Source organism: Tachysurus fulvidraco, chromosome 22 (genome assembly GCF_022655615.1).
Source record: "Tachysurus fulvidraco isolate hzauxx_2018 chromosome 22, HZAU_PFXX_2.0, whole genome shotgun sequence".
Lineage (NCBI taxonomy): Eukaryota > Metazoa > Chordata > Actinopteri > Siluriformes > Bagridae > Tachysurus > Tachysurus fulvidraco.
This window is the reverse complement of record NC_062539.1, coordinates 7,889,138-7,916,712: the sequence shown is the minus strand read 5'-3', so window position 1 is coordinate 7,916,712 and position 27,575 is coordinate 7,889,138. Positions and strand designations below refer to the sequence as shown.

Here is a 27,575-nt window from a genome sequence, read left to right as displayed (position 1 = left end):
GAGCCGTGTGGTCGTATCGAACATTTTTATAGCTGCCTTTTTCATAACCCTTTCTTTGTGTGTGTGTGTGTGTGTGTGTGTGTGTGTGTGTACGTGTGTGTGTGTGTGTGTGTGTGTGTTTGTGTGTTTTTTGTTTTGCAAAGAGGGATTTTCTGAATTTGGCTCTGTCTCAACTATACAAGAGAACTCTAGCCTTTTAATAATCCTGCTCATGACTGCTTACATTAGTGTTGATTGCATACAGTAGTCGATAAAGTGTCGATCGACTGTAGCATGCATGTGGATAGGTGTGTGTGCATGCTCCGAACCTGACAGATATAGAGACCGATAGAGTGGTAGAAAGAGAGCTGAATGGCTCTGATAGCCTCAGCAATTAACCGCGACGTTAATTGGCTACAAGGAGTCGATGACATTGATCCATCATTTTTACGAGACTCAATACCCTCTCCCTCTTGCTGAGTGTGATTTATCAGCCATATTCAAACTCACCTGTATACATCAGCCAGATTAAGAATTATAGCAACGTGGGAAATGAATCTGCGTGCCACTCTGCAGTCTTGCTTTTCCCTGAATCTCATTACACAGCTGGAGTAACATCTTTCATCAATGTGATTGATTTGAAATATCCAAAATTTATTTTTTAGCAAATTTATTCCAAATGTGTGTAATAATGTTAATAATATAAGTTATGAAAATTACTGCAATGTAAAATATAATAATAATATGACAGAAGGAGTGTGAGGAGCAGTATGTGAATGTAAAGGGTAGGGTGTTTACAAGAAATGTGTGTGTGTGTGTGTGTGTGTGTGTGTGTGTGTGTGTGTGTGTGTGTGTGTGTGTGTGTGTGTGTGTTTGTGTGGGTGGGTGATATTATCCATGTGTGAGTCTGAACGTAGGAGCTGATTCACTATGCATCTGTGTACATTGTTTGAATGTGTGTTTATTTGTGTGTGTGTGTGTGTGTGTGTGTGTGTGTGTGTGTGTGTGTGTGTGTGTGTGTGTGTGTGTGTGTGTGTGAAATTGAGACAGTAAAATCCTGAGACAGTATTGTACAGTCATGTACAGTACTCTAGTCTTGTACAAAGAGTAAGCACATATGTAGCAGTAATGCTAGGGAAGCTTCTTTTAAAAATGATGTTCGACTAAAGTTATCTAGCTTCACTACAAACTTTCTTCTGACCAATCAGATTCAAGAATTCGGTTCACATCCTAGAAAAACGTTTCAACATCATGTTTTTTATCACCGACGACAGATTTATATAAGAAAAGTTGATCTCGAGGTCCTTGATCTTGACATCCTCGGGTGTTTTTTTTTTTTTTAGTAGAAATGTGCAGAAGTTCTACAACTGAGCTACAAGCTACTGTATAGTAAAAATGCATTACAAAAGTCACACAGAATTACATTAGCACTCAAAAAGCAAGACTAATCAACCCAATTGATTCAAATCAATTCAGTTTTATTTGTATAGCACTTTGACAACATTCATTGAGCAGATTTACATGAATCTAAATATTCAGCTTTACATGAATATAAAATTCTGAATATATGATACATTTCAACACTGATTAATTCATCCATTCATATTTATTTGAGTCGTTACATGGAAGAATACTTGAGTGGGACCAGACATAAAAGAGGAATCCTTCTTCATCAGGGTGACAGCAAAGAGTGTGATTATAAATAATTTCTTTTAATTGTGTACTAGTTACCTACTGTAGTCAAGTGCAATTGTGTAATCAGGAGCAACGTATAACTGTGAGCATCAGCATCATTTCTGAATTCAGTGTAGTTTTAATATAAATTCCTTCCTGACGAAGCCATCAGATGTCAAATGACGGAGAACTCAACTAACCAGCATGTGAACCTGGTAGCAATGAAAACTGTAGGCTGTGTATGACTGGAACAATGCAACATAAAAAACAGAATAGTATCATAGAAAGAGAGCATTGGCACCTCACCGCTCCAGGGTTCCTGGTTCAATCCTGCTTTTGGGTTCCTGTCTGTACATACAGTAGTTTCACATGTTCTCCCAGTGTCCTTGTGTCCACCAGGTTCTTTAGTTTCCTCCAAAAGCAGGAAAAAACCTACATCCCAAAAACATGCCAATAGGTGAAGTGGCTACTCTGAACAGAACGAGTACTTGGAAACCGAGATAAAGCAGCTATTGAAATAATGAATGAATCTAATATAAAAGATTATGCATACTAAACACAATTACAAAATATTAAAATATAGAAAAGTAATAATGTTGAAAATACTAGGAACTGCAAAATTTGTTGCAAAAAGAGTTGAGTTAAGACTAGAGGGGAACTGATTACGTGATAAATTGCAACGTTTCATAATAGCAGTTGTTTATTCTCTCATAGAGACATTAAGTGCACAGTCTTTCTTTCTTTCTTTCTTTCTTTCTTTCTTTCTTTCTTTCTTTCTTTCTTTCTTTCTTTCGAAATCCTCAGTGAATCATGATACATCCTGTAACATCTTGTTTCTTTATGCAATAATTCAATGCACTGCCACAACGTAACAAATGAGAGAATCTTTTAGAATCGAACTCTATAAGTTCTATAGGGTCAGTAACTGTGTGTGTGTGTGTGTGTGTGTGTGTGTGTGTGTGTGTGTGTGTGTGTGTGTGTGTGTGTGTGTGTGTGTGTGTGTATCATATGCACTCCTTCTCTCTCTGACACTAAGAACCTACACATAGATACTGACAAAGTGTGTGTGTGTGTGTGTGTGTGTGTGTGTGTGTGTGTGTGTGTGTGTGTGTGTGTGGGTGTGTGTGTGACATATACACTCCTGCAATTTGACACTAAGAACCTACACACATATATACACACAGGCATACACACCCACACACCCACACACCCACGCACACACACACACACACACACACACACACACACACACACACACACACACACACACACACACACACACACACACACACACACACACACAAATCCCCTCAGGCTAGGCAGACCCTTAGTGAGCCAGTTCAGAAATTTTCTACCCTATTATGACAACACAACATGACCATATCACTATGCCCAAGCTTTCACTGTAAGCCAATTTCAACTTTCGACTTCAGTGAAAGAGACAGGAACAGGGTGTGCTACTGAAAATGTGCTATATCTTCTAACACTGGTACAGTACATTTATATTCTAGTGCTGCACTTGACACTACCAACCAGCTTCTTCTGTGCTGCAGTCACATCTGGAGGAGGCACAGCTTCACTGTGAAATTCAACAGAGCTCAAATGATATCTTAAATGCATAATGTGAAAAGGGGGAAAAACAGCTTTATTACATCTCACACTTTATTTTATTTGCCCCAAAAGTCTTGCATTCTATTTCATGCTAGTGTTTTGTAACATAGAGGACCAATGAGCCATATGCACTTGCACACATGTCTTGTTATTATGACATTTCTCTACAAGTCAGATAACAGACAAACTGGTTCAGCTCAAATCCTTATAGGCTGTGGAACAAATACGCAAGCTGGATTTAAAGCTATTCATTTTGGGGCATCTATACAGCCTACATAGCCCTTTAATCCCACCCGGATAAAACGTTAAACTTATTTAACAGATTCCATGAGGACAGGAGTAGAAATTCTACCACATTAACCTTTCAGCAGTTTTCAGTTAGTTTAAGTTGCTAGTTTGTCAGTGATATTTCTCGAAACCACATTCATTTCAGTTCAATGGACTGAGTTTAATAGTTGGATGTTGCAGTGAAATAGGGAAGTAAACCTTACCTACAGTACGAATTCATTTCAACTTGTGACATTTGTCTTGGTCTTTGTATCGTCAAGCAATGATATGAATGCTTTGTCTTTGTTAAAAGAAAACCTCCATAAAAAAGTGGTGGTTTGTTTTATAGACAAGAGACTGGATTAATAGCTAACTGTTCTACTAGCTTGGTCCAAAGCTGTCTCTAATCATTTCTTACTCTCATCACAGTATTGCTAGCATTATTGCAAATTAATAACTGTGCAAAAAACTTGCTGATTGCTTGAATGATTTTTCAATTATTTATTACACTCTTTGTGAATATTGCTCTAAATATTCAGGTTGGATTAAGTTACTGTGATTTGCCAGCCAAAAAGTTTTTGCTCAGCCAGCATAAGCATGATATAATATTTAAAGTGCTTTTTAACTTCACTCATGTGACTGTTAATGGATTTGTCAGTGTCTTTACAATAATAATGATCAATTATTTAGTTCTCGTAAAATTAAAAACTTCTACATGTCATTTTAAACACACTTTTATAAAAAAAAACAACAACAAACAAAACAAAACGAAAAACACTTAGATAATTAGATGCACTTCTGTGTTGTAATCATTTTAACAGTACAATTAGGAATTTAGGAAATTCTAAAATAAGGAACCTTGGTGACTACGTGGTCAGAGAGAGAGCTGAGAGACATAGGACATAGGAAGGCATGGTAGACATTACACCCATATGGGGGTACTCTAAAAATGATTGGCCCAAAATTGGAAACACAAAATTGTATAGAATTTATCTGAATGTTGTAGCATTACAATTTTCATTCACTGGAACTATAGGGCACTAAAATGTTCGTTTTACAATGCTCCTGTGCACAAATTGAGGTCAATAAAGACATGGATTGTTAAGGTTGGACTGGAAGAAATGGCTTTTACAGAGCCCTGACTCTGACTCAACCCCACTGAACACCTTTGGGATGAACTGAAACACTGATTGCACCCCAGACCTCCTCACTGACTGTTCTCAGTAGCGTTCTTGTGTCTGATTAAGCACAAATTCGACAACCACTTCCCAAAATCTAGTGTGAATCCTTCCAAGAAGAGTAGAGTTTATTGGGATAGTCGGAACAGGATATTCAAAAGGTTGTGATGGTCAGGTGTCCACAAATATTTTGTCCATATGGTGTACTAGTTTTTCCTGCACAATTCTGTTTTTCTTCTTCTTGGGAGAAGTAAAAAAACAGAAAAATGCTCATTCTTTGAGCAGATAGATGTAATGCAGTTCCGTCTGAGCTTCTCTCGAATGATTATGTAGACGTCTACATGAATAAATAATCGTTCAGTTTTGAGTAGTTGAAGGTCATATGAAGCTTCTAATAGAATACTTTTGTAGCAGTCAAAACAACTGTAGGAAGAACTTGGAGGAATTCACACAACTCAACTGATTATTTAATTATTTGTGGTTTACAGACTAGACATTTTCTTGCTACTGTACAGAATCCTACAATCCAGCGGTCAGTAATTCTGTTCATCAGACACCTCTCTTCAGGCAACATCTGCAAATCTGGAAGTAGAGAATCCTCTTCATACTCATTGGTTGTCGAAATGTGTTTTTTCTTCCATTTTATAGATTGTGAGATTTAGGGGAAGGACAGCCATTGTCAAAATAGCCCCCAAACTTTGGAACTCATTACCTCTATATCTCTGAGACCGTTCTTCCATCTCTAGCCTCAGCCTAAAACCTTTATATTTCCTCAGAGCATTTTCTTCCTCCTCTGTCTCTGGTGACCTTGACTTTGAGATAAGCAGAATATAAATAACATTTATTTATCGTTACTTACGTTATTATTATGATCATTATCCCATTTTCAGGCTGATTTCATTGTCTAGATTTTATCATGTGACTTGCAGCTGAATCCTCTAGGAACATTTTGCTGTAATCCTCAGTTTTGAGGATTTTGAAGGTTTTATATTGGGAACACTTTTTTTTTATGTACACCAGACCATGGAGCAGAATTGGGCTGTGAAGAGTTAGTCAATGAAATGATTTAGGGGCAAACGAGTGTGACAGCATTCATGTTGGATTGGTTGGTGCTGGATTATTGCCTGGATGTGTTGCAATAAGCCTCAGCAATAGCTGGCCCAGTCTGTAAGTCCATACTAACAGAGCTATGAGGATTACAGGAATGCTGCAGTCTCTCTATGTGCCATATCCATAAATCAACAAGCATTAGTCCATGACAGACGGACTGTGTTTGTGTTTGTGTGTGTGTGTGTTTCTGAGGGCCAAGACTGAGCAAAGCATCCCATCATTCTGCAACCCCCCTTTCTTTTTCTTTCCTTTTCCCATTTTCTCTCTGGGTTTATTAAATTAGGCTTGACACATAGAGGAACTAACAGTCCCTGGGCTTCCATTGTGACCTGAGGGGGAAGAGTTTCACCATGACACAAGCTTGCACATTTATCTCATTTGAGTCTCAAAGGGAAAACTTGATTTAAAGTTTGTTATCAGGTTATGGCCACTGTCTTCCTTACAGCGGCAATCACAGAGCAAGAAAGAAGGATTGCTGGACCAGATATTAAATAATGCTAAAAAAATGCCATGGGGGTGCAGCAAATAAATCTCACCTGTAGGATCTTGTATTCGAAATAGGAGAGCTATAGACAGACATAAATAGTCACCTAAAAATATCAAGCCCTAACATATGTCCAGAGACCTAAGCTGTGGTGGTCTTAGTGAGCCACTTCTTCGTGTTTACTTCTTGAGTGCTGGATTTGGTCTGACTTAGTTTACAGTTATCATAACTTATTTTCCTCTCACTTACGTATAACCTGATGTTTGATTCGGACATAAGTTTACAATACTCAAATTTGAACTTGGTCAAGTCAGTGATTTGGTTGACCTAGAGCCAGCTATGTAGAAAAACAAACTTAAATAGCTCTTAAAAGTTGCCTTTAAAGCCGCAATGTGCATGACGCTTTCTGAATGAACTGCCTGCATGATTGACAGGAAGTAGAATCATCTTCTTGTCATGGCTGGCTGAGTCTGCATCATTTGTCTGGTGTAACAATATATTGCTTGCTGAAATTTTGCTTACTAAAAAGAGTATTTGGGAAGTCTCAAGAAGAACCCTTTTAGAAAGGTGAGATCCACAATGAATCCTTAGGGAATAGTTCCAGAATATCTTACTGAACTCCCGGAGTTGTATATTAGTATCTCAAGCACTTGCTCCACTGAGGCAGACCTACTGTTAGACCCAAGTATTACTTTACATTAGAATCTGATTTGTTAAAACAATTTCCATCCTAATTTAGATTTTCCTGATCTCTTGAGGCAGTACAATCACAGAGGCGGGCCTACTGTTAGATCTAAGTATCACTCGCATTATTAAAAGTATGGCCACTTCTTAGTGTTTGAATTTGTTTTGTTAAATAGATTTCCACCCTAAACTCACTGATCTTCTTTAACATTGTAGCCTGTCCCAAGGATTTTGCTCCACTTAGGCAGGCCCACTGTTAGTCCTCAGGATCCCAGGCAGTGCAGGATGGTTTAATTTCATCTTACCTAATGTCTAGAATAAATAGCATTGCAGAGAACATCTACTGCTAGAAATCTACTTAGAAATCTACTGCTGAATAGATTTGGATGGTTTCTAATAAATCTCATGGATTTCATAATTTCTAATTAATTCATGTCATTAAAATTCATAGTGAACTCAGGCCAATGTTTTCAAGATCAGGTTCATATTGCCAAACTCACACCAGAGAGAAAAGCCACTGAACCCAGGAGTTCTTGTCACAAATCAGTTAGTCACCCATGACTACTCTTGAGGTAATGCTACAAGCCAAAGAAGTCTAAGTGTCAGTAGACTGCAAAGCAGAAAACGTACTGTAACTGAGCAACACAAGTCAAAATGAAAGCAAAAGAGAACACAACCCGATAGACATGTACTTCTTACACAATCAGTAAGAATGCTGAGGGTACATAAGCAGCGATGTATTGATACATAGCATCATGTCAAGTCAAGAAGCTTTATTGTCATTTTAACAATATATAGCCGATGCAGTACATAATAAATGAAAGAACGTTCCTCCAGGACCTGGTGCTACATAAAGACAAAATCTGTTAACACAAAGTGCATGTGTGCTGTCCTCTTCAAACATTGCAATACGAAGGACAAGAGATAATACTTATCGAAAATATATTGATCAATTAGTGATGCTTTGGGACCCACAGGGAAGTTTCTTGGCTCATCTTAGGTGAAAATAACTTCTGCGCCTGAATTTTCTGCCAGCCTGACAGCATCTTCCCTCTATTTCACTCCCAGATGACATGTCAGCTCCCATATGCGCATCTTAAAAGCCACAGTAAACAAGCACCCAAGTGTAGAGGGAAGAGTGAGCAATATTATGGGTCTCTCAAACCGCTCCGTTCTGCTGGAATACAGCCGAATGTTTTCTGAAAGGTCGTCTAAATTTCTAAGTTTCAGCTCCTTAAGCAGGAGAACGCAGGATTTGACTAGAGTTTTGACTCTCTCTTCTCTTCTCTTCTCTTCCTCTAGCCGGCTTGGAGGACAGTAATTAGCTTTCCTTCATTAATTATTAGCGTGATTCAGGTCTCTGAAGCTTATTAATTAAATATCATGTTCACACAGGTGCTTTTTCTGAGGACAGATAGAAAGGAAAGATCAACAGGGAGTTAAGAGGACAGTGTATACGTGTCTGATACATTTCTGTGTCAGGGTGTGCACATGTATTGCATTTCACCTTTAAAAATCCCTTATTAATCTTGTGATTATTCTGAAGTGTGAAATCAGGCTTTTATGCCAAAACAGCCTCATTTACAGTCAATCTTTACTCACCAAAATGAATTTCATGCAAAAATAGGGTCTGTAATGATGCAGTAGACATCGAAATGGCAGGCTGAAGATGATGTCTTTCTGACAGCCGAAATTTTGCACTCAAATCTTCATGCACTCTCTCTGTCTCGCTGTCACACACACACACACACACACACACACACACACACACACACACACACACACACACACACACACACACACACACACACACACACACACACACATATATATATATATATACAGACAGAGCAAACCTGTGTAGACTGAAGGCTTGTCAAAACACGTCGCCTTTCACTGTATCGATTGTCAGATTTGGTGTTTGGTGAGATTGCACAGTCAAGATTTTTTTTTCACACGTTTTGTTTATTCCAAGGGTTAGAGCGGGTGCATGCTGGAAGAGTCTCAGTGCAGTCACACACTGCTTTGTTTAACACACACACACACACACACACACACACACACACACACACACACACACACACACACACACACACACACACACACACACACACACACACACTTTTGTATTTGTGATAACACCATTAGATGAGAAATGTGTCCACAATGCCCAGAATGAAACTTTTCTCACTATGTCAGTGCTGCACAAAAAGTTCTGACAGACAAAATAAACACAAGCCTAAATGCACACAGCTATCATCCTTTCCTAAAAAGCTAAGCACGTTGGTGGTATACTCAGAGAAAAAAAAATAGCACTGTTGAAGGACGATCAGCAACAATGAAAGTCAAAGTCAGCTATTCTTATCTGTCATCCCTTTGCCTTTGTCTCTCCATGAAATCTCTTCTTTTTTATTCCTAATGAGACAACTGAGGCAAGACAACTACTCATATTTCTACCTTCATCATGTGCCTTATTCTTATTCTTCATTTTCAAAACTGTATGTGTAGCTTTATTCTCTAACATAGGAATATTGTTTTTTTTTTTATATTTTTTTCCTTCAGGAAGCCCATCATGTGAGATGTGTCATTTCAGACATGTGAGCTCTATGTGACTCACTAAACTATGTGACTCCTCATAATGAGATTGAACTCTTATGCATTCAAAGTTTTACATTTTTTATTTGCTTTTACATTAAAATTTGTGCCTCCAGATCCCATAAATAAGTTAGTATAATCCCAAGTAAGTGTGTTTCATTTCTGTCACACTACAAAAAGGGAGTTCAAGAGGGAGCAAATACTTTTGCAAAGCAGCTCTCTATCACGTTTTACCTCTACCGATATTTTCCTATTTATTGTTGTTGAATAAAAGTGCTCTTAAATGCTTCCAGAAGAGAACTAACCTATTCGGTTCTCCCACTTCATTGCATATAATTCACAAAAACACAAACTAATTTCATTCTTCAAGCCTTTTTTGCCACTTGAGTAATGAGTTCCTAGGTTGATTTGGCAGATAAATATAAAATGGCACTAAAATGTAAATCTAGCTCTAGTCTAGCTGCTCTTCAGTGCTTCGTGTGCAATAGCAATTAGCTAACTTCTTGAAGGTTTTCTTTAGTCATCCAGGAAATCTGAATTAAGATGTTTGACCTTTCTATGCAGGTGAAACACTTTCAAGATCATAACCCACATCCTGTCATCAAAAAGCTAATTGCACTAGAGCTAACTTAGCTAGCACCAGTCTATATTTAATAAAGACAGTCTCAGTCTCCTGGACAGTCCAGCAGTCGTCTTTCTGGTAAAACGGACTTGTAAATGTGTTTAACGTCCACATCTGCAAAGTATTGCGTGGTAGCTCGGGACACCACAGAGTCTAAGACTGCTAGCGGCAACTGTTAGCACACTACAGCTTCAGCAAACACAGTTACAGATGTACTTATGTTCAGCCAAATCCATTCAGCTGATCTGAACTCCTGTTTTCCGTTTCGTACCGTATCACGTCTGGATGCCAGATCAGATCAGATATGAAAGGGTTCCCTGTTTCCCTGTGCCCTAGCAGCTGTTGAGTTTTAATTGAACCTTTGCTATACATTTAGCACTGGCAGTAATAAATCATTTGAAGTGGCCATGCTTGCTGATAAGCTTTGTTTTGAGGATGATTACAGATCCTTATCTGAGACTACAGGAAAACTGTATTTTCTATTCGGCAGTGCTTTACGTCTCAAAATTTTTGTTTTTGTTCTGCTTTAAAACCCCTACTGCTCTTATTGAGCTGATGTAACCCTTTTCTCGACTGAGATCATCTGAGATCCATCTGGCCCAGCAGGCCCACTCCAGCCTGTAAAAATGGCAGTGAGCCATTTCTATTTTCCTTCATGGAGAAGATTATAACTGTTGTGAGGGGAAAATGACTGTCTGGATAAACAGCATCAAGCATTTACATACATTAGGCAAATGCTTTTTTTTTTTTTTTCCAAAGGAACTTACAAGTAAGGCAGAATACAATCCAAGCATATAATCTAGCAGGGTAAGACGTTCATTCTTCTTTTCACACAACTACTGACGCCTTTGGAAAAGCAGTTCAGCTTTAGAGCTGAAAAAAATATTTGAATATGAATGCAGTACAGTATATTTGAATTATACACTAAATAAAGAAATGAACATTTTTTTTGTCAATGGTTTTCTTTGTTTTGGGATAAATTTATTTAGGGATAAATTTGTAAATGTGAAACAGAATTTATTTGAAGCTGCTTTATAGCTATGTCTATTGTTAAAAATGTGCGATCCAAATAAAATTGAATTGAATTGAAGATTGGTCTATATAATTAACAGATATAAACAGGTTATGCTTTTAATTTAAAATCAGAATTTTAATTAATCTGAACCCTTAATACAAATCTTATATATACAGATATGTATTTATTTATTTTATTTATTTATTTTATAAAATTTTATCATTTCTTTTCTAGGGAAAAGCATGTTTTCAGACTCGCGCTATATCCACAATTCCTTCCTTCCACACTGATATGTTATTTTTGTCAATGAAGCTGGAGCTTTTTGAAAGCTCTCCAAAGTGCATATATTTGAAAACGCTGTTTTCATGTTGCAGTGTGGACTGTGAAAACATTGGCTTTTGGAAATAATGGTGCAATTGTATTCACGTGAAGCTGTCACGTGACCATTTCAGACAAGATGGTGGGTGACACGGTACGGCGTTTTTTTGGTTTACTTTCTGTTTTGACAGCCTGGTTAAAGTCAGTTTGCACATACTACAGATTGCTTTTTTCATTTTTCAAAACGATTGAAAATGGTAGTGTAGATGCAGAAGAATTTTAGATGGAAATGCCGTTTTCAAATTAATCCGGATTAGTGTAGAAATAGACTTAGTATCAATCAATCTATCAATCAATCAATCAATCAATCAATCAATTAATCAATCAATCAAAGTTCTACCCTAATAGCTTTTTTTCTTAATACCCAGTATAATTATTTAGGGAACACTTGCTAGTCTAATATAAAATTTGCTTCCAAAGTTAGCTGCTTCATATTAATTTTTAATATTTCAGTAGAAAGATTTTAAACTTCAGATGCATTTACTTTATTACAGTCTTCCATTTTTGGCTCCACTTTACTCTACTTCATGTCTCTTCACTTCACTTTATCCATGATGAAGTCATGGCTTGCGAGCATGCCAAATGACTGTGATTGAGTTCAACCAGTGAAAGCTCCTACTTTCCATGCTGAGTTTTGGATACTACAGTACAGCTTTACACAAATTTACATAAAATATGTATTTCTAAGAGTAGTTTTTAGTTTGGTTTGCTTTTAAAGTTCTGATTATCTAAATGAAATAAATTCTAAATATACCACATAAAAAAGAAATCATATAACACAAATATTCAATCTTTTCAGAAACAAGTCAGTAGTGACTTACGGGTGTAAGGATGTAAAAGGTGGTGAGAGCGATAGATAATATTACTAAGCAATATGTAAACTATGTAGTGGTTCATTTTGAAATACAAATTTTGCTTGGAAGCTTGGAGAATGCAGAGTAGTGCTGGTGATAGCAGTGTCTGGTTTTCATGTCGATTTCAGAGCTATGTTGCAAAAACTGAAATCTTCTGAATGTATTATGTCAAAGGCACTCGCTGTAATTCCTTGAGGTAAAGAGAAAATTTGGCGATGTATTGGATATAAAGTGATAAATGTGTGTGGTTCATTTGTGGAGCTCATAAAGAGTTTTAGAAACTGTTTTATCGACCGATTGATGCTGTACATCTGCTTGGATCTTCTGCACTTGTGGCTCACCTTCTGCAGCTGTGAACAATTTTACATGGATACCTTAAAGATTTGTACTTCCTCAAAATAGTTTTATGCTCATGTCTGGCCCTTTCAGTGCATAATCTCACCTGGAGATTGCTTTTGAAAGCTTGTATCTAAGAACCTGTGCTATAATCATAAACAGTGCCCTGTGCTTGAACACAGCTTGCTCATACTGAACATCCTTTCAGTGCACATAAAGTATAGTTTACAGCTGTACAATAGCAATGATTTACAATCTCACTATCTGCTGTCACTCAAAAGAGGATGGGTTTCCTTTCGATTCTCGCCTTTAAACTGATCATTCAAGCTGTAAAATTACATACAGATTTCTTCAAAGCTGTTTTGTGACTACAAATATTGTTAAAAGTGCTATGAAAATAAAATCGCCTTGAAGTGAGAGTTGCTACCTCACAGCTCCAGGGTCTCCAGTCCCGGGATCAGTTTGAGTTATTGTCAATGCAGTGTTTTGTATGTTCTCCCATGGGTTTTCTCCAGGTCAAAAAAAAACAACCCCAAAATAACATGATTGTTTAAGATTGTATATTGCCTTTATTTGTGAATGAGTGTGTGTGTGTGTGTGTGTGTGTGTGGTGCCTTGTGATAGCCTGGTGTTTCAGTCAAGGTTTCATTCATTCTACTACCAGAATACGTTCTGAAACTATCACAACTTTTCTCTTTTAAATCAGCTCAACAGATCTGTTTTTATTGAGTCACAGGATTTTAGTTACTGTGGAGTAACTACAAGCTAGATTTTGTTGCTGTGTCAAACCTCTGAAGCCATTTTGTTGAACTTTGAGATCGTTAATTATCTACAGTGTTGCTGTCATTCAGAATAGTGGGATAGTGACCATGTAGGACCCAAAAATGATTCTGACATGCTGTTACTTTGGAAATCTGCAAATCCCCCAAAGCACTTTAAAATGAATTACTAATCCGTATTTCTTTCATCTCTCTTTCACCCTCTCTATCTCTCTTTCTCTCTCTCAATTAGTGAGATACAGTACTGTTCAGTGCGATTGGCGGGGGTGGAATACTTTAATGTAGATCAAAGTTATAAACTTAGTGGAGACTGGCTTTATTTAAGCCTGCTCCATGCCTAATAACCCTGAGTGCTCAGCTAGCTAACGCTCACCCTCTCTATCTAGTCAATAAACCGCCTAATGAGAATATTCAATCAATAGACTCTAGTAAGCCACACAGGAAGACAGAAGGGTGCCTAATTAGTGTACATTACTGAACTAGTCAACGTGTGGTCTCTGTCATGCCTATATAAAGCTTGTGCTTTCGAGTTTTAGCTGTTAGCCTTACTGTCTTTGTGAGAGCAAACAGGGAGCAGTTGGAGATATTTGATTTGTTTTTTTTTGTTTTTTTTTTCTGTAGCTATCAGAATTGTTGCTGATCTTTGTGTACAGATACTTCATAGGCAGCGTTTGAGCACATCTTCACATTAGTCTTGATAAGAAGCGACATTAAGGGTTCTGCAGTGACATCTGGGTTTGATTGCTTGAGTCTATCATAAAAGCCACAAATCTGTTTGGAAAAGAATGCGTGATTTATTAGATGGCCAAAACGTGCTTCCTGTTTCTCAGATTTTAATCGTTTTGTATCCGTGCGTGATAACATACACAAAAATAAACCTCTAAAAAATACCATAATTTCTGAATCTACAAGAAATACCTTGTACATAAACTTTATTTATTTCTATTTTTCTATTTGGTATTAATAGATGTATTCATTGGATATTTTTATCCATAGTTTCAATCAAGAGATCTGAACTCACAATCTCAAAAAGGGATAAAACTGGATTCACTTGAAATATCCACAATCATCACAAAGCCACAAAGACATCAGTGGATATTCTGACAGACATGTTGTGTTATAAATACGGTGTGATAAATAATTATGGAAAAAGATTTATTTGGTCCCCAGGGCTCTCTGCAGCTCCAATGGCTTGAACAATTATGCATAATTACTGCACAAGTACACTGTAAGTACATATCAATACAGGTACTGATAAGCTACTGAGCATTACTCGATCTAGACATCACTGAACATGTTATTTATCTCTCTTCATGTTGGTCGCGGCTAGTAACGAACCTCTGGTGAGTTTTCTGTTGGAATTTGAGCCTGTTTTGTTGTACCCATGTTCAGCATTGAATTTCTTTGTCATGTCATACTCTACAGTGATGGTTAATGACTCGTATGAAAATTGACACTCAGGGATTTAAAAATTTGTAGTTTCTTATAAGTGTTTCTGTTTTTACCGAGAATACTGGGGGGAATATATTCATAGTGAAGTTCCAGCAAAAAAAAAATACAGAAATGTTTCTATCTTCATAGTTAATGGTGATTTCAAACCTATTTCAGCTCTCTGAAATGTCCCAAGTGCTTGTTCATAGGCGTCTAAAATTGTGAAAGTGTTCGAAATCGTCAACCGCTAAAATTCTGTGTAACATTATCAACTGACGGAAAAACATCTCACACTGAAAGCCAACACTGCAAGTCCAGTCTAATTTTATATCAGACTACATAAGTCTTATATAATGTTATATCAGGTGATAAAATAATTATTTTCTTTATACTGATTGAAAAGTCAGTTTCCATTCCACCAGAATTAAAAGGGTTAAATGATATCTTTAATAGATGATATGCACCTTGAGTGAAACACTGAAATATTTTTTTAGTCTTTATCAGAAACTCTCTTCATTCTAGTTCAATAGGTCAGGGTTTATATAGTGAATAAATTCGAGCTACACCTAATTGCCGAGAACATTACAGCAAGTCAAGGGATTTTTTTTTAACAGTGCTTAGTGAAGTGTTCTCATTACTAACAGTTTCTTCTCACTCTCACTTCACTGCTCTACGCTTGTGAACGTCTTTGTTTGCAGGTAGTTCACGTCACCTTGCTCTCATCTCTGATAGTGCTTTCTATTAAAGATACCGTTTAAAAATAGTCACATGGTTTCATCGGGTTAATTGTTTTGTAAAAAAATGCTGTAGTACCTCCTCTTGATGTTTTTGCAGTACGCTGAAAGAAAAAGAAAAGTGTTCAGTCGGATTTAAGAAAAAAATATTAGGTTTCTCATCAAAGCATGATTTCATTGCTTATATTAAACTTAATAGAGGTTAAAAGAGGTGTGGTAGAATAGTGCAGTGATAATGTGTGGGTTTGAATCCCAGCTTAGGCGTAAGCTTGGGGTTTGATTTTATTCTGAGACACTCAAATCGTGTTGGATGTACAAAAACAAATCGGGCTAATGTTACTGGAATCGAAGTCTGATTTACTTTGAATGATATCATGAATCAGCAATCAATTACATTCATTATTTATTAATCCAGATTTTTGTCATTTTGTGTCATCTGTTAAGTTGTTTGAGAGTAGTTTTAGGATTGTATCACATGGTGTTGGATAATCAGTATTCTAGCTTTTTATTTTTAATGAGAATGAGTACACGGGTACTGACTGTCACTTGAGAGAAGCTACTTTTAAGACTACAGAAAAAGATGAAGAAGATGAAGAAGAAGAAGAAGAATTTAAATATTGCACTTTTTGCTGGTTCATTTATTCTGTTCCTGGGGAAGTCAAATAAATAGATGTGCGGCTATGTGTGTGTGTGTGTGTGTGTGTGTGTGTGTGTGTGTGTGTGTGTGTGTGTGTGCGCTCATGTGTGAAGGTCAGTGTTATGCAGAGCTGTATGTGGGTCATTGCAGCAATTAGAAGCTAAAGGTGATAATGTGTACACACCAGGAGCATACTGATGAGGAATAAATTTACTTACCTGTGAATGATTTTTTTAAAAATATTGACTGGTGTAATCCTGTATGCAGATCATGTTTTGCTCAGGTACACCTGCAAGATTATGGATCTGGCAGTTTCTCTGCATGCATATTATAGAAACATTCACAGACTCCATTAACTTCCTGTGTGTGTCTGCACCTGTGTCCATAAAATAAAAGAAATGGGGGAGGAATGCTGAATTTATGTAATAGGAGGATCGAGGAGGTCAGTGGGAACTGGGCTGAAATATTTTGTTATCTTTTTTTTTTTTTCATATAATGGTTGCTCATCTTTTGAAGACATTTTCATGATAAACATTGTAAAATCGGTGGCTTAAAGAAGCAAATACTGCCACAGATTTTATTTTGTCAGAGTTTATTTTGTTATTGAAATAGTATCTTTTTATTGCTCTTTTTTCGATCCAAATTGTCAATCTATCCTTGCATCCATCTATTCAATGATCCATCTATTCCATCAATCAAGGTACTACCTCAACAAGCCTTTTATTTATCTATTAATCTGTGGAACCATCCATCCATCCATTCATCCATCCATCCATCCATCATTGTATTAATGTATCATTGTATTGTATTATCCAGCAAGCCATCCATCCATCCTTTAAGTCATCCATACATTCATCCATTCATCCATCCATCCATCCATCCATCCATCCATCCATCCATCCATCCATCCATTAGTTTATAATCAGTCATCTGATGAGTGGGCTGAATTGAATTTAATACTCTTCAAAAACACATTATTTACTCTGTGTGTGTGTGTGTGTGTGTGTGTGTGTGTGTGTGTGTGTGTGTGTGTGTGTGTGTGTGTGTGTGTGTGTGTGTGTGAGAGCATGTTTGGCATCAATGTCTCTGCTTGATATTTCCTCATTTGCACATACAGAGCATTGTGTCACCTGGCAGTATTGAATTTGGATATCCAGCCAGCTTTGTTCCTGTGTGAAAGCTCTTTCAGATTGTGGGCGTGTGATACACACCTGTCATGGTGTGCTCATTAGAGGGCCATACTTCCTGTGTCTACATAACACTTCCATTCAGTTTACATGGGAAGAGACATCAAAAAAACATATAAACTTGATGGAAAAGGGAGAGATGTATGTAGAAGTGTAATTTCATGTTGCCCCTGAATTCTTCATATTTCTCTTTGTCATTTCTGTTTCTCAGTCTGTTCCATATTCTCTCATTAAAAAGCAATACACGTGTTCATTTTTATCTCTCCATCCCCCATGTCTTCTCCTTCTTCAACTCAGCCACATGGTTATATGCTGGTCAGAGCTCCTTTTTCTCCTCCTTCTCACCACCCCCTCTCTTCTCCCCCTCTTTGCTCTTACTCCCCTCGCTGCTTCTTCTTCTTTAACGCCCCTCCATCCCCCTTTCATAGTTAGAGGTGCAGCTCTTCCCTCAGCACTAAATCTCACCTTATTACACAAGGTAAGAGAGAAAGAAACAGACCCATGAGAGATTTACAAGACATTATTATCCTACATCTCAGATCTGGGGCATGTTTTCAGGAGGAACAGTTCGAATGGAGAAGGTGAGGAATACACTAAAGACACTCGACCCAGGAGGTAGGCGTGTGTGTAAGGACCAGCGGGGTGTCAGAGCTCCTGTCGGTTTCTGCTTTGTCCTTTTAATAATGTTGCCATTCATGCCTTTTTGACCCAGGTGGTATGGTTTGTTTATGTAAGATTCAGTGCAAAAGATATTATTTTTGTTCCTCTGTTAAATGATCCTTGGTATTTATTTTGCATTTGTTGCATATATTATATAGCCACAGAGAGCAGTATTCGGAGTCAGTGACTCAGAAGATCAAAAATTCCGTCAATATTTACAGAGGGAAAGTTGAGCGTATTTTGAGTCAGGTTGTGCAGCTACTTGAGATGATTTTCTCTGCTACCGGTTCAGATGATCAAAATCACCTGTGTGTATTTCTTGCCTCAGAGGTTGCCAGACTTTTCTTGAGTAGATCTTTTCAGTAGTGTCTCGACTGCCACCTTTGAACAATCAAGGGATAGACTAATGCACAATAAATAAACGATCATGTATAAAAAAATACCATAAAGTAGCATAAAAGCAGGTGATTTAAAAAAAAATTATATTTAAATATATATATGACTAATAAGAGGAAACTGCAATCAATGAGATTGTATTCTGTTCCATTACGCTTTTAATTCCTTCATTATCTGGTTTAAAGTATAAGCTGACCAAGCACTTATCTACTATGCTTCCAGGTCAATTAAAGTTAATTCATAATTTTATCTATTAATAAAATCTATTTTTTTCAGACAAGTAGTGTCTCTGATTATTATGATGCTATCATCTAGAAATATTTGTGTAGCCCATAGTTAGATCTAAGTATATCTGTTTTCCAAATAACATATTATACACTATGTACTTACACTATGTGCTATGAACACTATTTCACTGTTTTTTTTACTAACCAGACATATAAGAGGTATATGTAGGTAATGCGGTGCTGCTAGCTATAGCTGAATACAGTAAATTTTTTAAATGCTGAAAATTTAATCACACTTCGTAGGATAATGTGAACTGTTGAGTACATGAATTGTCCAAAATTCCACTTTTTTTCATTGAATGAGTGCATGCATCTTGAAATGTATCATTGTATTAGAAAAAGTATGTGACTTGGGTCAAATCTTAGAAATTCACAAGTTCTCACTAAGTGTCTAAGTCCAGTTGGACTAATTAGTGGAGCAGCAAGCAATGTCTCTTCACAGAGCAACTCAGCAAATCAGTTTATATCTTACCACATAAAAGTTTTGACCACTGCATAGAAATTAGAAAAGACTTCATATTACTTGCACACTGTCCACTTTTACTTTATCCTACTGACTGACTTTTACTCCTGTTTTACTCTCAATTCATATAATGTCATACCATTTTGAATTCTTAGAGTGGATCTTATTATTGTTCTCCAGACAGCCACAGGGGAAAATTTTTATGATTTCGAGCGGACAGAAAGGCTTCCAACCCAGGGACATTTCAGTGACTGTCCTTCCTGTGGTCTCTAAGCAATTGTCTGCCTTGGATAGCATGTGAGGGACATTCTCACAGCTAAATCTCTCTGGACTTAAAGCCAGTTTAACGAGCCAAAGTGGGTGGGCGGTAAGGTGCTGCTTACAAAACCCTTGTGTGCAGCCACCTTCTTGGCACATTTAGACACAATTTAAGGACTAATTAGACTTAATTCACTAATCTAGAATCTATTGTTTGTTGTTTCGAGCTCCAGATGCAAATACAGGTCTCACTTCTGAAGCGCAGCCTAATAGGAAGAAGAAAAACAACACGACCTTTAATCTCTGTGACTGACCCTTCAAGCTAAGGACCCAAGAGAGCATTAAATGAGTGGCAGCAAGATAGATGGAGGAAGGGAATGGAAAGGAGTATGAAAGAGAGAGAAAAAGAGGAAGGTTCTGGGCAACTTGTGCCTGTTGTAACAGATTTAACAGTTTGGTTGTCTTCTGGTTCCTTTGTTTTGTTTATATGGTCCCTTTGTTAGTCTCTAGCTATAAAAGTGCACTGTCTCTCTTTCTCTGCCTCTACCTTTGTCTTACTTTGACTTCTTTCTCACAATCTATCTTCTGCACGCATCCATATTTGAGTATCCAGAGTGGATTTTTCTTTTCTTTTTTCTTTCATCCTGATTGACTGCTTTTCCTCTGTAATTACACACTAAACATATAAGAAGGATGTGAATCTCATATTCTCCCCTCTGTGCCTTATAAGACTGTAAGTAAATTATGAAGCATAAGCCTCGTAGGGTTGCTATTAATTTAGAAACTCGTTACCGAATGCATCAGGTGATAGCCTGGTCTCAAATCCTCACTGTCATGTCTCACTTTCTCCCTCGCTCGACCACACCGAAGGGATGCCTTAATTACATTATTCTGTGTTTTATCTCTGTGGAACACGCATAATTACTCTGGCTGCTATAAAAATAAATAAATAAATAAATAAAATAGAATGCTTGCTAATACAGAGTTGCACTGCTGAGGAGTAACATACTGAGTAGCAATATGAAACCACTCAGGTACATGCAGCACATTTGACAGTGATTAGCAATCTGAAAACAACAGCATTTACCACAGAGGAGCATGAACGCTGCATCATATGGGTGTATCATCAAAACCTATAATCATCTCCACTAGCAAATCGTAATCAGCATGGTTATTATTACACTCCATAAAGACGTGCCTGAACATAAAGCTAAGAGATTTTAAACCAGCAGGTCCACCTGGTGTTGCAGACTTTTTGTACTTTTTGTACTTCAGGACACAGAGGCATTGGAAATACAGTCCTATTTTCTCACATTTGAAATCCAAACAGATAACAGCTCACACATTATAAGTCTAGCATCAGGCTGAAAATAACAACTGTTTTATAGTAGAGCCATTAAACTAGAGAACCTAAAGTTATACTTGATTAGCAAAATCTGCAAGTCTTATGATAATACTAGTTTTAATTACACTGTAATTAAAACTAGTATTTTAAGTACACTGTAATAGTTTCGCAACATTAAGCTATCTAAAAATTACTCAGCTTGCAAGTTAGCTTTGCTAACATTATGTCTCTGGAAGTAAGTATTTGCTATTATTAGTTAGAGTATTTGCAATTATGCTAAAAATACAGCTAGCATTAAAGTCAGTAGTTATGTTTGCTAGCTAACTTTGGTTTGTTTATTTTTCTTGGTTGATGTGTAGGTGTGTAGGAGTGTAGTGTATCACAGCATTGTTATTAATTATTAAGCTTGCTAGTTATCTTTAGAATCAGAATCAGAAAGAGCTTTATTGCCAGGAATTTTTTCACATGCGAGGAATTTGTTTTAGTGACAGAAGCTCCACAGTGTAACAGAACCACATATACAATATATACAATTTGTATGTACAAATGTACATGTGTAAAATGTGCATAATTAAATAATCCGCGTATGTTAAGTGTTCATCAGATGGATTGCCTGAGGGAAGAAACTGTTCCTATGTCTGGTCGTTCTGGTGCTCAGGGCTCTGTAGCGTCGACCAGATGGCAACAGTTCGAAGAGTGTGTGTGCTGGATGTGAGGGGTCCAGAGTGATTGTCTTTGCCCTTTTGCTCACTCTGGAGAAGTACAGTGTACTGTAGTCTTCTGTGTAAGTGTAGTCTTCTGATGTCAGATTTGGTAGCTGAGCTGAACCAAACAGTAATTGAGGTGCAGAGGATGGATTCAATTATGGCAGTGTAGAACTGTTTTAGCAGATTTTTCTAAACTGTTTTAGCAATGTTAGCTAAAATTATGTCTCCAGAAGCAGGCATTTGCTATTACTAGTTCACTAAAAACATTAAAGCTATCATTAAAGCCAGTAGTCATGTTTGCTAGCTAAGTTTAGGCCAGCATTTTAACATCTCAGTCTGTACCTCAGCTTAGAAAAGTTTTGATAGATAAGTTGGTAAACAGATAAATTGTAGAGGAGGTGGTATTGCCGCAAGCACACGCAAAATACTAGTTTTACTTACCCTGTAATAGTTTAGCAACATTTGCCACATCCAGATATCATGTTTGCTGGCTAAATTTAGGCCATCTAGAGGAGGGGATTAGCAACATTTGTTAAGCTACTAAGACACAGCAGTGGGCTAATAATTATCCAGCTTGCTAGATAACTGAGCTAATATTATCTCACTCACCCACTCACTCACTCATTTTCTACCGCTTATCCGAACTACCTCGGGTCACGGGGAGCCTGTGCCTATCTCAGGCGTCATCGGGCATCAAGGCAGGATACACCCTGGACGGAGTGCCAACCCATCGCAGGGCACACACACACTCTCATTCACTCACACACTACGGACAAGTTTCCAGAGATGCCAATCAACCTACCATGCATGTCTTTGTCTTTGGAAACCGGAGTACCCGGAGGAAACCCCAGAGGCACGGGGAGAACATGCAAACTCCGCACACACATGGCGGAGGCGGGAATCGAACCCCGAACCTGGAGGTGTGAGGCGAACGTGCTAACCACTAAGCCACCGTGCCCCCCGCTAATATTATCTAATAACATATTTTTCTATTTTTTTTAACATAGAAGTCATGTTTGCTAGCCCGCTTTAGACCAGCTTTATTAACAACATAGACTGCAGCTTAAAACATTTTTGATGGACATGTCATGCTTTATAGATGTGTAGGGGAGAAGACGCTCAGCTGGCTTCATAGGAGCGGTGGGTGGATAGAAGCATTATTAGACAAGGGATTAGTAAAATGAAATAAAGCTAGTCAAATGCTATTTATGTCCAGACAGAAGTGGAATTTTGTATGAGGTTGCACCCACATAGCTATTAGATATAAAATTACTGCATACACTATATATAGTAGGTTAAAAAGCTGCCACACAACTCAGGCTCTGAAAACTGTATAACTTTTCTTTGTGCATGTTCTCACTGTTTGTGTGGGTTTCCTCCAAGTTTTCCTTCCACCGCCCTAAAATCCACTAAGGATTGACTAAGATAAATTGATCTCAGGTGTGAATAACAGTGCTTATGTGTATACTAATAGAGCCCTGTGATGGACTGGTATCCCATCCAGAATGTATTCCCGCTTTGGGAACAGGGTTCCCAGGGTACATCCCGGATTCCCTGTGCCCTTAACCAGGATAAAGCTGTTACAAAGTGAACAAGAGTGACTGTATACTCCGTAGAATCCAAATGTAAGACATTACTCAGATATTGTCGAGTCCACACTCGGCCCAGTTTTCTGCCCACTAAAACATAATCAATCAAGAGACACCCAGGTTCCCGAGAGGGAGTAGGGAAAGTTTACACTGTTTGTCCCTGTGGGATTTGAATTCCAAATCTCTATAATACGTTCTTTTCTTTCCTCTCATTCGGTTCAGCTTATTAGAAATAATCGATTGTGTCAGCTTTGTGTTTGGAGCCTCAGAGTTGTGGTATAGAGCAGCGGGGTTGCTGTGTGTAGATTGAAGTCTTTTGTTATGTCGTGTTGGCTGTGCGTCTGCGTACCAAACTGCTGTTTGCTGTTTACGCGCGTGGGTAATGTGCTGGAAAAAAAAGGAGCTTTGACAAACTGCCATAAATCATCAGGCAATTAAACAATGTGCAGAGGAATTCACATTGTGAATGACAAGGAGGGAAAAGAAAGGAGGAGAAAAAAAAGGAAAAAGTGATGAGCAGATGGTGGCGTCCCTTGTTTTGTGCCCTTTTGAACTGGTCGCTCAGAGCAGACATTTTTCTTTCACTCAAATAGGAAATTGTGTGTAATTATTGGTGTGTGTGTGTGTGGTCGGTCTTCAGACTCTTAATTGTGGGTTGTCTGTGAAGAAGGCTGACTTCGCACCTTCAATCTGGAAGCATTTTGGGCTAAGTGACTGCCTGAGATAAAAGCTGTTGTCTAGCGGTTTCATGGTTACACACGTGTGCACATACACTACCATGAGCGCACACACACTCACACAAACAAACACACATCTACAGTATATACAATCATGCAGATGTTTTTCTCTGAAGTTGACTCAAACACAAGGACATATTTTTTTCAATTGCAGGTATTTTTATTGACAAAGAATCATCTTTTATAAACTCCAATGCTTCTCTCTTTGTCTCTTTTACTTGAATATAAGTCATTTTAGCATGCCCATATTTAGTCACAGTATTGCCAAAGCATCACTCACTCATGAAAGTGAATAATAAAATAAAGGTTTAGCTTAAAAGATTAAAGAATGTCTGCTTAGAGGCTTACAAAATAAAATGTGCATGGCAAAAAAGTGGTTATGTGCAGATCCCATAGGCAAATGATCTAATATAGAATTTATATTATACATTATTAATCCAACTTATCAACTAGAATGTCTTATTAAGGGTTCATTGACAGGTTATATTTACTTTTTTACAAGAGAATTAAGCACTATTGTTGGTTGAATAACTTAATAAGACTAGTAAAAAGGTCCTAATATAAATAATTATACATTTTCCCATATTTAGAGTTTGTCAGTGTCAGAGCTATAGCAAAAAGTGGGAAGGAGACTGCGTAAAAATTATATATATATATTTTATTTACACAAAAACTGTTGAAAAGTAAATTCCGAATTGCAACCCAGTTTTTTTTAGTTTAGCTTTGCCCTTATATTTGTTATACAGTGCTTGTGTTCAGGTTAGATCTAGTATGTAGTGTGTCACACTGGTCCTGATCCACTACATTATTAGTTTATTCATGTTCATATCTTAACCTAGCACAATAGGGTTGACTGTTTCCCACTGCACAATCGTGAGGGATGTTTTTGTCACCAGAAAATGGTGCTAAGGAAAAAAAACTACTCTACCAGTACTGTTTGTTGCTGATGTCTATGCATACCTCATCACAATGTTTTTACAAACAAGCACTTATTTCAAAAGATACACACAGAATAATGTTGCTTGATTGTGCTAACTTTGTGCAGCACATAAAACTTTTCTGTTCATGTTGGTTGTGAATTTTTATTGTGCTGAGAAGGTCCTTATAATTATCACACAGAATACATCATCAGCCATCGCAGATATACTTGTTAATATTATAGCTGATTGGTCAAAGTAAAATATTTATTGACATCATACAATCCATTACAAACATTTATGATAGTATTCATAGAGTAATGAACTTTAATGGCAATGATAATGAAGGATCAGATTACTGTTAGTTTCTATTAGGGATTTTCTGGGTACCATTAAACAACCAAATTCTATAGAGCTTTCTGTCATGGATAGATTATTACCATCATAATAACATTAGAAAAGACATTAGGAACCATCACAGACCATCAAAAACCCATTACGAACCAACAGAATTCCTTAACGGTTTCTCATGATTTTTCAGCAGGGTGTTAAAATTGTCCAGTTGTAAAGTTGGTGGATAATCATCTAGAATAACAGCTTCAGTTGTCTTCTGTGTTGCTTTTGAACAGAAAGTGGGAAATTCCTCAATGATCAAGCCTTTATTTAATAGTCTACTGATTTTTTTTTTTAGTATTAGTGAGAGTTGAGCTCAGGTTGCTTGTGTCTGTGTGAGACTCTTGGTCTCCTCCAACCCCGTAGCATGCCCGCAGGTAGACTAGCTGTTCCAATTTTCCCCTAAGTGTGAACGAGTGTGCAAATGGGTGTATATGCTGCCCCAGAATAGACAGAATATACTGCTGTCTTGTTACCTCAGGAGCCACCACAGCCCTGATGTTGAATGAATGAATAATAAACAAGTGTCTATCCAACAGAGCAAAGGTTTGGTTTGTGACCCCATATTTAACAATCTTGTAGAAAAATCGCTTCTATACCTATATCGATCCATACCTGAGACATATTATAATTAAAATGTGAATTTGCTTCTTTGCCTTAATTTTGAATATCAAGCGTAATGTTGTGACTCTGTCTAGAGATGCACTATGCTACATTAAAGTCTTGCAGTGTGTGTGTGTGTGTGTGTGTGTGTGTGTGTGTGTGTGTGTGTGTGTGTGTGTGTGTGTGTGTGTTTGTGCTTCTATATTTGGGTTTGGATGTGTACCTCTTCTAACATTTCTTTCCATCTTCCTGTCCCAAACAGTTCTGGCAACCGCTATCATGACTACCCACACCTTCCTCCTGATTCTCCTGGCTTTTCTCAGATTGGCTGCCTGCTCGTTTCCAGAGGAACCAGGTCCTTTAATCTCCACCCCTGCTGAGGGTAAGCCCCTCCTTCACCTCCACCATCTACAACTTCCACCCCACCAATTACAGCAGCTGAAGGGTGACATTTGGACAGGGCACTGTGGGAATCCTACTGTGACCAGTAAAGAAAAATCTCATGGGATGACTAAGAACTGGAGAACTATCTTAAATGTGCCAGAGGGATAGGATTGTACTTGTAAACATGTCAGGCAGGAATGGGCAAGAACAAAATTAATTAGTAAGAGATGGATTTAGAATTTCATAGCATAATTAAAAATATTCTGATTTAGTGATATGATTGCAATATTTTGCACCCAGAGTGTGAAAGCACATGGTAATGGTTTTGTTTATTAGATAAGTGGCATTGTTTCGCCGGTGCAGACACTATTAGCAGTATTTTTTGTCGCATAAATGAAATGCTTATCTATTTTTACTCACTTACATGATAATAAAAATGTTGTTATCAGTCCTGCTTCTGAAAATTCAACAATCCCTAATCCCAGTGTCTCAATAATCCCAGTCATCAGAATTGGATATTAGAATGAGATGTATTTACTTAGATTTAGGCCTATCGTCTGCATAGAAGATTTCTTTTTCCCCTTTTCCACCAAATCTCTAGCTACTGCATCAGTAGCCTAGGTGCAATTACTACAAATAAAACAATACTGTGAAAATAAGAGAACATTTGTTTATTTGAGATTTGCATATAGTTCTTAGAGTTCTTGAGAGTGTTTTTCTTTTGGTTTTAAATGAAATATAAATTGATATATTATGCCTTTCCTGTTAAAGGGCTCAGAGACGGAAATGTATAGCTTTATATTAAAAACATAGTTGAAACAATAGAGATAGTTTAGGTAACCACAATTAGTCTTTATTGTAGATCTCCAGTGTTGAAAGATTGGATATGGCATTATTTATTTATTTCTTATGAAGAAATGGCTTGGAATTGTGGTTCTGTGACTCCCTGGTATCATCCAGAGAATTTCTGGAAGAACCCTAGTGGTTACCTGCCTTTTTGTTTCAGTTTAATATTTCAGTTTTAAATTTCAGTTTAATCTTTCCCTAACTGACAGGTGTCTCTTATCATTATTGTCTTGGATAATGGGAAAAAGGTCCACCACCCAGTGGGCCAGTCTTTGCCCCTGACTAGAGAAGCATCGGCCTCTGTTTTTTCCCTCAGTGACGGATGAACATTTGGATGACTGCCAAAGGGCATGGATGGGGCACAGCAAGAAACACACTGCACATACTTTTTCAAGACTTCTACAAGGTCACGCAAATGATTCTCGTAGTCACATG

General features: G+C 37.5%; 1 protein-coding gene across 4 annotated transcripts in view; it reads left to right on the top strand.

Annotated features, from left to right (window-relative positions):
* Positions 1–27,575, top strand: part of sema6ba (sema domain, transmembrane domain (TM), and cytoplasmic domain, (semaphorin) 6Ba) — a 129,127-nt gene that overhangs the window by 45,185 nt on the left and 56,367 nt on the right. For all 4 annotated transcript variants that reach the window (XM_027137286.2, XM_027137282.2, XM_027137288.2 and 1 more), the window contains one exon: positions 26,173–26,292. In XM_027137286.2, the coding sequence (XP_026993087.1) occupies positions 26,190–26,292 (103 nt within the window). In that variant the 5' untranslated portion in view covers positions 26,173–26,189. The remainder of the gene's footprint in view (positions 1–26,172; positions 26,293–27,575) is intronic.